The sequence below is a fragment of the Chiloscyllium plagiosum genome, unplaced genomic scaffold, assembly GCF_037043375.1.
Source record: "Chiloscyllium plagiosum isolate Xiang-an unplaced genomic scaffold, Cpla_swu_hap1 HiC_scaffold_7, whole genome shotgun sequence".
NCBI lineage: Eukaryota > Metazoa > Chordata > Chondrichthyes > Orectolobiformes > Hemiscylliidae > Chiloscyllium > Chiloscyllium plagiosum.
In genome coordinates, this window is record NW_028270145.1 from 105,704,625 (window position 1) to 105,717,611 (window position 12,987).

General features: G+C 40.1%; 1 protein-coding gene across 6 annotated transcripts in view; it reads right to left on the reverse strand.

Annotated features, from left to right (window-relative positions):
- Positions 1-12,987, reverse strand: part of bin1a (bridging integrator 1a) — a 161,623-nt gene that overhangs the window by 63,751 nt on the left and 84,885 nt on the right. For 5 of the 6 annotated variants that reach the window (XM_043694271.2, XM_087989334.1, XM_043694270.2 and 2 more), the window contains exons 5-7: positions 11,740-11,835; positions 9,893-10,000; positions 4,686-4,778 (exon numbers count right to left, since the gene is read on the reverse strand). In XM_043694271.2, coding sequence (XP_043550206.2) covers positions 4,686-4,778; positions 9,893-10,000; positions 11,740-11,835 — 297 coding nt within the window. The remainder of the gene's footprint in view (positions 1-4,685; positions 4,779-9,892; positions 10,001-11,739; positions 11,836-12,987) is intronic. The other variant, XM_043694269.2, reaches the window with a different exon arrangement.

Sequence of the window (12,987 nt, forward strand, 5' to 3'; positions counted from 1 at the left end):
TCCTCCTTTCATAAAACCAGAGCATTTAAAGGCTTCCACTTGCTGTGAAGTGATTTGGCATTTCCTGAAAGAATGAATTATTGGCATCAAGACACAGTTAAGTAACAGCTCAATGTGCTTCCATTCTGTAGCCATGGAAACCTAAAGATACACCAAAACAGGAAGGAATGAAAGTAATGACTCACTTACATGGCACGTTTTACAAACCTGATGACACATGCCTTAAAGCTAAAGTGGCTTTACAGATGTACAATACTGTTGGATTGTGGGAAAAACATGGCAGATGACATGCAGACAGCAAACTCCCACATGGGAGAGAATAATTAGCAAATAACCCTTATTAGTTGATTGAAGTTAAACCCTAGCCAGGGAAAATTCGAAAGCTCTTCAAAATAGTATCAGAGACCTTTTGTATCCATTTGAAGTAACAAACTTGGCTTGATTTAATATTACACCCAAAAAACAGCATCCCCAACAGCACAGTACTCCCTTATCAATTCACTGGAGGATCAATTGGATTTTTTTTTAAAGCTGAAGCCATTGAACCCATCATCTTATGATTCCAAGGAAAAAGATGTTGCCAAACAAGCCTCAGCTAGCCAACAAAGGGTTGCACAGGTAGCCCACAGATGACAAATTTGCTTCAAAGACTTAGTAGGACAAAAGCAGTAGATGTATAGTTACACCATTACCTGCAAGCCTCCCTCCAAGTTACACACCAACATAACTTGGAATTAAACTACCATGTCACAAGGTCAAAGGTCTGGAACTCCCTTCCCACCAGGGCTGCATATGTACTTATACAAGATAAACCACAGTGGTTTTGGTTGGAGAAAACAGCTCACCACTACCAAGGTAATAAACACTGACCTAACCAGTGACGCACATATTGTCTGAACGAACATTAAAACAAAATGGAATTTAGGAGCCCCTGAAAAGGTTGAATGTGCAGAAAAGCAGCTAATTTTGGTCAAACAGGTTATAAAAGCAGCCACCAAATAGCAGTTTACCGATGCTCCTGCCTCCCTCAAACTTTCCTTTTGAATCTTGGCTTCCCATTTCTAGTCTCAAAATTTAAAACTAAGTGAGATTTACAGTCATCCTGGCTGTGGCCAAGTTCACATTTGTCTGCTCCTGTTATGTCAGGAATTTCTGACAATTTCAAACTGTAGCAATGAATCCTAGACCCACAAAAATTCTATTACAGCAAATGGATCAAACAGATTTGAATACCCAGTACAGCCTGGACTAATAACAGACAAGCCTCCTCCCATCCCTTGTCTTTACTACATCTGCATATCATTCTATTCCTGTGTGAAAAGGACCTCGCTTTCGCCTTAAAACATAACCATGCTATGTACCTTAGTTATACCCTGTCGTCATATATTCAGCATTCGCCCCATTTCTGACAAAGAAATTCCACCCGATTTCTCTATTGGAAACAAATTAGTGACTTGAATTTTTTTTCAGTTTCCAGCTCTCAATTCCCTCACAAGTGGAGATGCTTTTCTTTTTCAAAACAGGAAAAACGTTCAACGTATGTTTGGCAGGCACAGTGGTTAACAGTGCTGCCTCACAGCCAGGGACTCAAGTTCAAATTCAAGTCTCAGGTGACTGTGTGTGGAGCTTGCACATTCGCCCCGTGTCTATGTGGGTTTCCTCCCACAGTCCAAAGGTATGCAGGTTAAGTAGATTGACCATGCTAAAATCGGCCATATTACCCAGGGCTATGCAGGCTAGGTGGTCTGGACTCTGTGGGCCAAATGGTCTAACTCCACACTGTAGGGATTCTATGATTGCACTTTGTTTCCCAAAACAGAACACAACTACTTACAATCCAAGTGCTTCGTACAAGCTTACGGATTTGCAATTCCAAGCCTCAGGTTTGTTACGCAGTTTTTGTGCTCTGATCAATCATTTGTGTTTTCAGTTCTTTTTAAAACATTTAGGAGTGGAACACACCATCAGACACTCAGCTGGCAATTACTTTCAGCACAGATCATAAACTTCCGTGAAGTAAAACTTTAATTTAAAGAAACCGTGGACAATTCCAACTTCTCCTCAATTTCCCTACAGTCATCAACTGGATGATGCTGTCTATCATAAGTAATTCTGTTGTGGAGGTGCCAGTGTTGGAGTGTGGTGCACAAAGTTAAAAATCATACAACACCAGGTTTTAGTCCAACAGGTTTAATTGGAAGTTCTAGCTTCCAGACACCATTAACCGCCAGCGTAAAGTAGAAAGGAACTCCAAGAAGATTACGCATATCGACTGAGTCCAACAGGTATGCGATCCTTTGTTTTCATGGAGTGTGGAGCATCGCTTTGGCATGTGAACAGGTGACCCATCTCCACACCCACTCAAACCACATCATTCAGATGTGAGGTGGTGTTGCCAACACTGGTAGGTGTCAGTTGCATCTCAGTGCTCATAGTATTCACACATGCGTCCGCTGTTAGCTAATTTTTTTTATTTATCCAAAAATGTTATTCCGAAATCCGTAAAATTCTGAATTCGAAAAAACTGGCCCCACGGATTTCTGATAAAGGATTGCGTACTTCCAACTAAACCTGTTGAATAACCAGGTGTTGTGTGATTTTTACAAGTAATTTTGCATTATAGCTCCATACTCACAAGTCTTTCACAGCTAAGCCGAATGCCAATTCAGCAGTGAAGATGGTTTCAAAGCCAGTGATTAAAAGATACGGCACAGTGGGAAGCAATCCCCAAATCACTACACGTGTGAAAGATAGTTATTCCAAAATCAGTTTAGATTGAGTGCACTGAAGTAGACTTGTATTCCAGAGAGCTGGATTAAAACTTCAAACCAAAGTAGTCCGTGAATTTAAGTGGATGAATTAGATGCGCAAACAGGTAGATAGGTACAATACATATGGGATTAGAAAAACATGACTGTAGGGCGAGAACAGAATATACAGTTTTTAGGAAGGACAAAGACAAAAAAAGTGAGGTAGCAATATTGGATAAAGGGGAAATTAACCGAATTAGAAAATGACACATATCCTGTGCAAAAGTACAAAAGATTCAAAGGATCAGAATATACTTCGAGTCAGAGATGTACAGCATGGAAACAGACCCTTCGGTCCAATCCGTCCATGCCGACTAGATATCCCAACCCAATCTAGTCTCACCTAAAACAAAATCATTGTGGTCAACTGTCATTTTTCAAATTCAGAGTTGTGCTATTCAAGTATGGTTTGGACTAGTTTCTGATCCCACAAACAGCATGGTTATTTTTAAGAAAACAGAAGAGGGGACTAAGCAGTATCCGTGAAGAGGGAGAAATAAATTCAGATTTGAGCAAAAAGGCCATTGGCTTCAAAGTCTAAATGCTTCTCTTTGCATATTTCCTGACCTGCTGAGCATTTACTGTATCTTCTGATTTTGTAGACAAACAAACACTGCAAATCTAGTACATTTCCTTAGAGTTGGCCCCTAGTTAGAGTAACATTTCACATTTACAAATAACACATGGAGGAAAGAAAGATACATTGGGATAGGTGGACAACAAAACCTAGCCAAATCCAACCCCCTTACCAAATTCCATTGACCCGCTGCCAAGATGACAAACATGAATCAGGAAAGTGAGCTTCCTTCCCCTCTAACCATCTCCCATCCTGACAATACAGGTTAACAATAAATGCTGAGTATTTACTCTATCTTCTGTTTTTACTTCAGATTTCAAGCTCCCATAGCACTTGACTTTCCCCAAGCGTCACTGGCCATTTACAGTCTTCTGAAAAGACCATCAGGTCAGTTGAGGGAACGTTACAAAGGGCAGCCACACCGGCCCAAATGGATCATCACAGTAACCAACCACCAACCTCCCTAGGACAACTGGAGATGGACAATGAACTGGCCTTTCAAGGCCACACCGAGATTAATTTAAAGTACTTGGGCTGAAGGGCCCAAGTCAGCTACTGCACTATAACATGTTGCTTCAACTGGACTTTGCAGTTGAGAATGGAGAACTTGCTCACCACTTTATTGGATCTATCTCTTAAGCCCCTCTCTCTACCTGCACCTCAGTCTCTAATTAGTTACTGGCTGTTTTAAACATGCCTCTTCCAGTGTTCACTCCCTCCTCCCTCACACAGCAGCTACACAAAGCCTATTTGCAATGAGCATATATGTTAAATAAAGGAATAAAGTCACGCACCAGAGTCAAACACTTATTTACTGATTAAAGTAAAACATTTCAACCAGATAGGTGGTTCAAGGGAAGTCAGAGCGAAATTTTCTGAAGCAGCAAGGTGTTAAAAATCAGCTTTGCTCTCAACTTAGCATATATTCAGTTAGAAATAACCTCAAACTCTGGGCACAAATGCCAATGAGCTCTACAAACCAAAAGTGGAGGAGTTGGAATTGGCTCTATTCAGATGTCTTCAAGGGTGGCTGCTTACTTTTGCATGGCAATCTAACATTCCCCAGGGGGTGGTGGTTGCCAGTGGCAATGAAACAGCTAAACAAATAAAATTGTCCCTACTATAATCTTTGAATTCTTCGATGAAAAGTGCTCCTGTGCCATCAGCTGCAGTAATTGGAAGTGTTCAAAACACAGAGACACAGAGGGCTTAAAGCACCAACCACAACACAAGCAGATAGACAGTAAAGCACAGCCAGAGATATACCACACCAAGACAAAAACAAGTAATGTGGTCACCTGATTTCGGAGCAGATTTGATTGGGCAACGATATGCGCCACAAGCTTCCCCTGGCACCACTGAGGCGCAGCTTTCTCAAGCAACGAGACAGGCTAGGGAGGAAAAAAAACAAACAAAAAAAGCACACAGAAAGATTACAGCAAGAGCAACAGCTTGGTGAATCAGGGCTGTGGGACAGGTGAGGTAAAAGCAGCAAGGGAAAAGGAAGAACATTTTATTAATCAACAGCACCGAGCCACAGATACACCAACTTCTTGTGGTATTTCCCAGCAACAGTTAAACAAGAGCAGGTCAGCTGCAAAGAATAGGTTAATAAGACAGAAGAGCAGTTAGTCACAGCAAGTTACCAATCTCAACAATGCAATACATGGAAACACTTTAGCAGGAAGATTACAAAGTCATTTCCCAAATGACTCAGAAAACTATACTGGCAGTGCGCTTGGATACAGGAGAGAGCAATAGTTGTGCAAACCGAATGACCTGTGTTTCGCAGGCAAGCCTCTCCACGGGTGGTATAAACTGGTCAGGATTAGTACTAATTCAGGACAAACACAGCCATTTAACCATCAGTTACAGCACCTTTGGGTAAATGACTGAGGTGGTGTTGGACTTGGGTGTACAAAATTAAAAATCACAACACTAGGTTATAGTCCAACATGTTTATTTGGAAGCACTAGCTTTCGGAGCACCATTCCTTCATCAGGTGGCTGTTACCTGATGAATTAGTGATGCTCCAAAAGCTAGTGCTTCCAAATAAACTTGTTGGACTCTAACCTGGTGTTGTGATCTTTAACTTTTGGATAATGGCTGATTTGGGGATGGGAGGTGAGGATGGTGGAGTGTAAAAACAGTGGCATGCTCTTACACATCCTGACAGTTAACTCGAGTAACCTGGCTTGAGGGGAACAACCAGGGCAAAGGACAAGAAAATAAACAAAACACTGCAAATCTAGTACATTTCCTTAGTGCTGACCCCGGGTTAGGGTAGCATTCTAGATTTACAAACGACACTCAGTAATGAAAGATACGTTGGGATAGGTGGACAACAAAACCTAGCCAAATCCCACCCCCTTGCCAAATTCCTGTGACCCAATGCCAAGACGACAAACTTGAATCATGAATGAATTTTTTTCCTCCTCTAACCATCTCCCACCTGACAATACAGGTTAACAGTAGCTTCCACTGTACTTACCCAGAGATAGCCATTCACACCGGACCAATATGGACCATGAGGTCTCCTATCAACATGCAAAAGACTGAGGCAGCTCCATTCATTAAGAAAAGAGGCAAGTTCAGAAGCCTGCAGCACTGGCGTTTGTCGGTTCACCCAGTCCTATTCAAGTCCACTGAGGCAAGGAAACAAATAGGGTGGCATAGACAATATCACGGGACTAGTAACCCAAAGGCCTGGGATGGCGCTCTGGGATACTGTAACAGCTGGTGGAATTTATAATCAATTAATGAATAAATCTTGAATTGAAAGCTAATATCAAGTAATGGCAACCATATCCTCAACTGTTAAAAACACCTGGTTCATCATCAACCTTCTAACAGAAGGAAATCTGCAATTCTTACCCAATCTGACCTCCCCACAGTCTCAGACCCGCAGTAACATGATCAATGGTCAACTATTCCCTCAAATGGCTTGTTTAAGGGCAAATGCAGGTCTTGCCAGTGACATACACACAAACAAATGAGAGTGCACCAGCTGAAAGAGACAATTTGCCCAACAAATATTCAAAATAGCAAATGCTGGAATGATCCAAATTAAAACCAACTAAATCTGAGGCTTCCATCAGGTCTCCTTTAGTCTCATCTATTCTAGTGTCACAAAGCTAGCTCCTTCTTTTCTAAAAGCTGTACCTTGATCTTGTTTCAAAGGGGCAATAAACCAGACTGGAGTCTGATCAGTCTGGTTTGGTACAGAGTGGAAAAGGATTTTGAGGGGCCTTTTGTTTATATGTAAAGGTGAGACTTCAGGCCAAAGTGGTCATGTTTTAGAAGTGACCTGCATTGGGAAGGGGGAGTGGTCAGCTCTCTACCTGACCTGAATGGAGCAGTTTTTGCTCAGTCTTGAACTGGGAAGTTCAACAGGGAACTGTGTGGAAACACTCTTCTGCCCTTCAGCTTCGACCTAGAAGTATGTGTTCCAATTATACTGGTTTTTAAAGGGAGTTTGCTTATTAAAACTGTTGTGTATATTCAGAACAGCATAATTAAATCGAGTTGGATAGATTGGGTTCTGTTGAGGTTCTTTATTCTGTACTTTGTTTCATTGTGTAACTTTGTGAATAAATTTTTGTCTGTTTTAAAACCTGTTGGTCAACATAGTTACCTTAATCTGGGTAATTTTCACTGTACACTTACCAAAACAAATTGCAAAGTTATGGTCTAGCTTAGTTCATAACACTAGTGAGATCCAAGTATTGACAGAATCCCAGCCTCCCATGATGGGCAAGGTTACAGGAATACAGCTCTTAAAGAGTTTTAAATGAAAACTTTGCTTTGAAAACTAAAATAAATCTGAAAGACTTGATGTGTAATTGCAAGCCTCATTGTGCTTCCAATAGGATGGTTTCTGCACTGCATGCTTTGGAGACTGAGCAAGGAAAAAAAGTCTCCTGAGACACATACTGGCACCCCACTGTATTTGGTAGTTGGAGTCGTTTCACCACTTTTGCCTTGATGTAGCCCACGTCGCCTAGTTTCCCAAAAATAAAATTTTCAACAAAAAAAACAGAAATGCTCTGTGCTTACTCCCAATCCTTCAGAAAGGGAAGACATGGAAGTTTAAAAAGGTGACTATAACAGACCCTCAATGTTTGAAATCTATATCCTACTGACTCTAATGAAACAAAATATTCTCATTCTTTCCCAAAAAATCTTCCCCTCCTGAACATGGCAATTTAGAATGGTTTTAATCAGTGTGACAAGACTACTAGCAGATACAAATCTCAATTCTATCCTTACCTCAATATCCCCGCAAGAACTTCGCAGGGGTTGCCAGACAGATACACCTGAGGAGCAGACTTGAGCTATTTTCCCATTTCAGAGAACAGGCTACACAAGCTTTTAAAAGCCACTTAGGATCTTCCAAGAGCACCACATACCAGCTATTGAAGATTGCCACCACAGATTTTAACCTTCCATTGGCAGATGGGGGTTTCTCAATCTTCTCCACAGCCAGAAGTATAGTGGCTACAATGAATATGCTACACTGACAAGTACCTTGGAAAAAGCTGGCAGTCAGATGCACAGAAAAGATGCAGCCAAGAGCCCAAATAAAGTGAGTCAGGATAAGATCCACTTCGATATGGCTTTCTCCTTTTGTTCAAGAGCATGAAAACATAACTGGAATAGATTAAGGTTCACATTTTGGGGGACTGAATGATGGAGAAAACAGATTAAATTTTGGATGATAATCCATTTCTTCTCAAGAGGTCTGCAAAGTAGTGCCTGCTCACTTCAAGATACAGCACAGGCTGGATACAGAATCCTATATCCCCATTGACTCATGGTAATAAATCTGAAAATATTCTAGTTCTCTCTCATTCTCTCTCAAATTTCCTCCACTTCTGAAGATGAAGTCACATGTTCCCTCCGGTGCTTTTTAATATTGGACATTTCCAACCATTGCCAGTGTTAGCAGATATCACGTCCAATGCTATCTTACCCCAACATCCATATGCATAAACTTTGCTGCAGAAACAGAGGAGGAATAGATTTGTCTGTGCCTGATGCAGAAGATTTAAAACAGGATTATATATTTTTCACTAGTGGAGTTATATTGATAGCTCAGAGTTTTGCTTACCTGTGGCGAGAAAACACCTGTAATAAACAGCAGTTAAGTACAGGAATGTGGTCAGTGTTTTGTGCTAATTGGATTTCAAACTAATAAATTGCATACTCCGATTAATTTATTAATGTGAGGAAACAGTCATGGAGCTCAAGATTCAGCACTTTCCTCAAATAGTTTGCAACACAGTATAGGACTAGAGTCTACTTCTTACATCAACCAAATGGAAATGCACATTCATGTGCATTCTCAGGATTATTCAATAACAGCAGTTCCTGGAGATAAACTGAAACCTATGAAAGTCAATTAGCATTTATCAAAATAGGAGGGAGACTTTTCAGGGAACAACAGACCAATATCAGAAAGTACTTTTAGTCAAGCTGTGTCAACAATCTAACTGGGCAAAAAATTCATTATCAAGTTGGCAGAGACTTTTAACTTATAATAAAAGGTCCCAACCTATTATTTCACTTTAGAACAGAGAATGGTGGAGAAATTCAGCAGGTCTGGCAGCATTTGTTGTTGGAGGAGGGGACAGACAGTGTGAGTGAGAGATACTTCATGACAGCTCTGGTACAACGCTTTAAAACTGAAAGGTGTAGGTATTTTGTTTAAATACTTCTGTCAGAGGCAAAGGAGGAGCAAGGGGACAGATGGCATAGATTCATTGCTTTTCCTTTACCTGTCAAACAGAATAACTCAAAATTCCCAACACATTTCAGTTCAGAAGAGGAGTCATACCAGACTCCATGCTGACACACTCTCCCTCCACAGGCACTGCCAGGCCTACAGGGTTTCTCCCATTTAAAATATTGCAAATTTATCACCAAGGGGTTCATCATTTAATAGAAATATTTTGGCAATTCAAAGGCAAACAAACTACTGCAATTTTAGCAGAGCTCTCCTGGCTCTCAAAAACAACATTAAATATTTTCCAAACTCATTTCTGGCCATCATAATTCAAATTTCAAATGATTCCATCCTCATGCAATAGAACAGTATTTCTAGTTAACAACTGAATAGCCAGTTCTTCACATCTTGCACACATCACTCAAATCACAGAATTGGATATTGGATACAAGATGACAGTTTCTAACAGGGATCATTCAATAACCAGTGGAAGCACATCCAATGTGATTAGCAAACAACTACAACAGACATTCTTATGAATGTAATACAGCAGGATAAGATCGGGAATATCGGAAAGGCTATGGAAGCAGATTTTAAAAAGGTAGCTTTCAAAAGCTGTTAATTAATGAATAAATAACCGAAAAGGAATGTTTTTGAAAAAATCCAACTTTAATATGGTGCAGGTGGGCCAAATTGGATCGTTCAAAACGCCAGTACAGAAATTTTGGACCAAAGGCCCTTCTTTTGTGCAAAATGTCACAAATATGCAATATCTTTTACCTTTGCTATTTTTACATCATCTTTCTTTTTTGCACCTTGGAGAGATTCATAATGATGTCTTGCACTGTCGTAGTCAACAAGCTTCCTCCCACGCTTTGCAATACGAGTCTACAAAATAAATTATGTTTAAACTGTAGATTCACAAATGTTGCTCCTCTAAACAAAATCGTTTTTCCTTTGCATCTTAAGTCAAAAGTTATCAAATTTCAAAGCTGGTAAATGCTTAATTCCTAGATTGGAAAGGTATTAAATGAATATTTCATGTCAATTTTTACTGAGGAGAGAAAAAAAACAGAGGCTAGAGAACTGTGATATATTTGTTTCAAAATCAGTGCTCGAGGTCTCAAAGCATAAAAAGATATGTAAATCTCAGTAACCCAATGAAGTGTATCCAGGACTTTGTGGGAAGTTAGGCATCCTGCAATTTCCTAACAAATATTTGTATCACCTATAACCCTGGGTGGAGGAGCACAGATAAGGGGTACTTCCCTTCAGGTGGAGGAGTTCAAAACTTGGAGGAGGGGCTTTTTAGGTGACTTGAGAGATTTAAAAAAAGAGAGGACACGAGGGATAGCTTTTTTAAAAAAAAAATACAGTGGTTGGTGCGTGGAACGAACTACAAGGGAAGTGGTGGATGCAGGTATAATTACAGTGTTTAATATCTAAGTATAGATGAAAGGTTTTAGGGATATGGACCAAATTCAGGCAGGTGGAATGAGTTTAACTTGGGAACATGGTTAGTGTGGACTAGTTGGACCAAAGGGTCTGTTTCCATGCTGTTTGACTCTATGGCTCTATGACTATGACACTACTCAATGAGAGTCACAAATGTGAATTTCTAACCACAACCTGATGCTTTATTAATTGTAGATTCTCACACTAAAAAAAGTTGTGCGCTGACCTTCCAGAAATAAAGGTTGTACAGTCTGAATAATTAGTTCGAAAGGTGATCAAAGCCATCAGTACAACTTCAAGATGTAGACAATGAACTATGACTACACCCAATGCTGTACTTGGGGATAAGTGTGTGATAGAAGCAAATTCCACAGCGGTGTTCAAAAAAAGAACGTGTCCATTATTTGAAAAAAAAATTGCAGCACGTGAGAGCTAATGGGACTAATGATTAGACTCTTCAAAGAGTTCATACAGGCTCAATCAATGGGATGTTGGCTTTGTTTCAGGTACTGTGTTTAAAACTTTTACAAATGATTTAAAAGGTTTACAATTTAACATGTATCAATCAAAAAACAAATCTGGCTCATAGGGAAGTTCAGTTTGAGACTTTAATGTTAACTTGCAAACTCTCAATGATATTGTCATCTTAGTTATATTTAGGAAAAATGCTAAGCTTGAAAAAGAGGAACTAGTCACATGCACAAAGTTGGGCTGCATTTAAATCAGAAAATAGAGGAGGAATTGAAGTGAAACTATTTCTCAAAATGGGAACAGTACAAAATGTGCATAAAGGTCAATCAGCAACAGCAGCAGAAATCCACACGCTGAATTAACATTAGTCGCACATCTAGATCCCTGTCACGATTGCTGTTCTTATTAAAAAACCCATCTAACATTCCAGAATCAGGTCATTCAGCCCATCGAGTCCACACTGACACTCCAAATAGCATCCCACCCAGACCAATTCCCAACCCTATTCTTATAACCCTGCATTTCTTAAGGCTAATCCACCTAATCAGTACAACTGAGCACACCAATCTACCGAACATGCACATCTTTGGACTGTGGCTAACATCCCTAACCTTGGGAAATGAGCATCACATTAAAAAAGGTAGTAAATTAACAGGATCCATTCTGCCTAGGTTATAGCACACACAAAAAAAGACTCCTACTTTAATATCTGGGAACTGGCCGAGGTAAGTATCCAGGGTCAGGAGAGCTTGATCCACCAGTTTTTGATGATAGTCAGTCCAGAGAAGATCACTATTCTGAAGGTAAACAAAAAGACATTAAGACAAATGAGAAAGGTTTGTGAATCAAACTCAAGTTGAAACAACAGATCACCAAAAATAGGAAATGTGCCCAAAGCCTATTCCACAATTCATGACAGAAAACTTCTCTCTAACCAGCTGAATTGTTTTTGATTTTTTTAAAAAACAATTCATTCATGAGATGTGGGCAGTGCTGGTTTGGCTAGAATTTATTGCCCATTCTTAAATGCTTTTGAATTGAGTGGCTTACTAAACCATTTCAATTGACAGTCAACCACATTACCGAGGGTCTGGAGTTGCATATAAGTCGAGGTAAGAATGGCAGATTTCCTTCTGTGGCATTAGTGAACAGAATGATTTCTTTTTAACCCCCAGAAGATTAAACAGTCACATGGATGTCATTAGGCTAGCTTTTAATTCCAGGTTTTTACTGAATTCAACTTTTGCCCCAGCACTGCCCCAAAACATTACAATAAAGAACTATGGATACTGAAATCAGAAACAAAAGCAGAAATTGCTGAAGAAACTCAGATGTGGCAGCATCTGTGGAAAGAAAGCAGAGTTAACATTTCAAGTCTGGCAACTCATCACAACTAGAAAAAAAAAACAGTATTTCTGCTGAAGCCAAAAGCTGAAGGGAGGGGGTTTGGAGGTGTCATTTTTGTGGGCATGATGCAAGTGTTCTGCAAAGCTGTCACACAGCCTGTTTCATCTCCACCATGTGGTCTCCTCTGCATGGTGAACAGCAAGAATGACTGTGCTTCCACCAACATTTCTCTCAGGCCTGCTGCAGTGCTCCAGCAAGTCTCAGCTCAAGCTCAAAGAACATTTGCCACATGGGGACCCTGCAGCAACTAGGATTCAACATCAAGTTCAATAGTTTTACAGCCGGATTCCATCCTTCCATTTTTTTTTTAAACCCACTCCACACCCAAACCTGTTATGACATGGGTTGCTTTTAGCACAGCCAGCCATTCACGTGTATTATATGCCCATCACCACAATTAAACCATTTTCTCACTCAGTTAGCTTTTCTTCTGTCCTGGTTTCCATTATCTCCTTGCTTACCTAGCCCTTTCATAATTCTCTGGGGTCAGTCTCCACTTATTATTCCCCCTCGATTTTGGCTTCAGCATAAATACCAAGTTT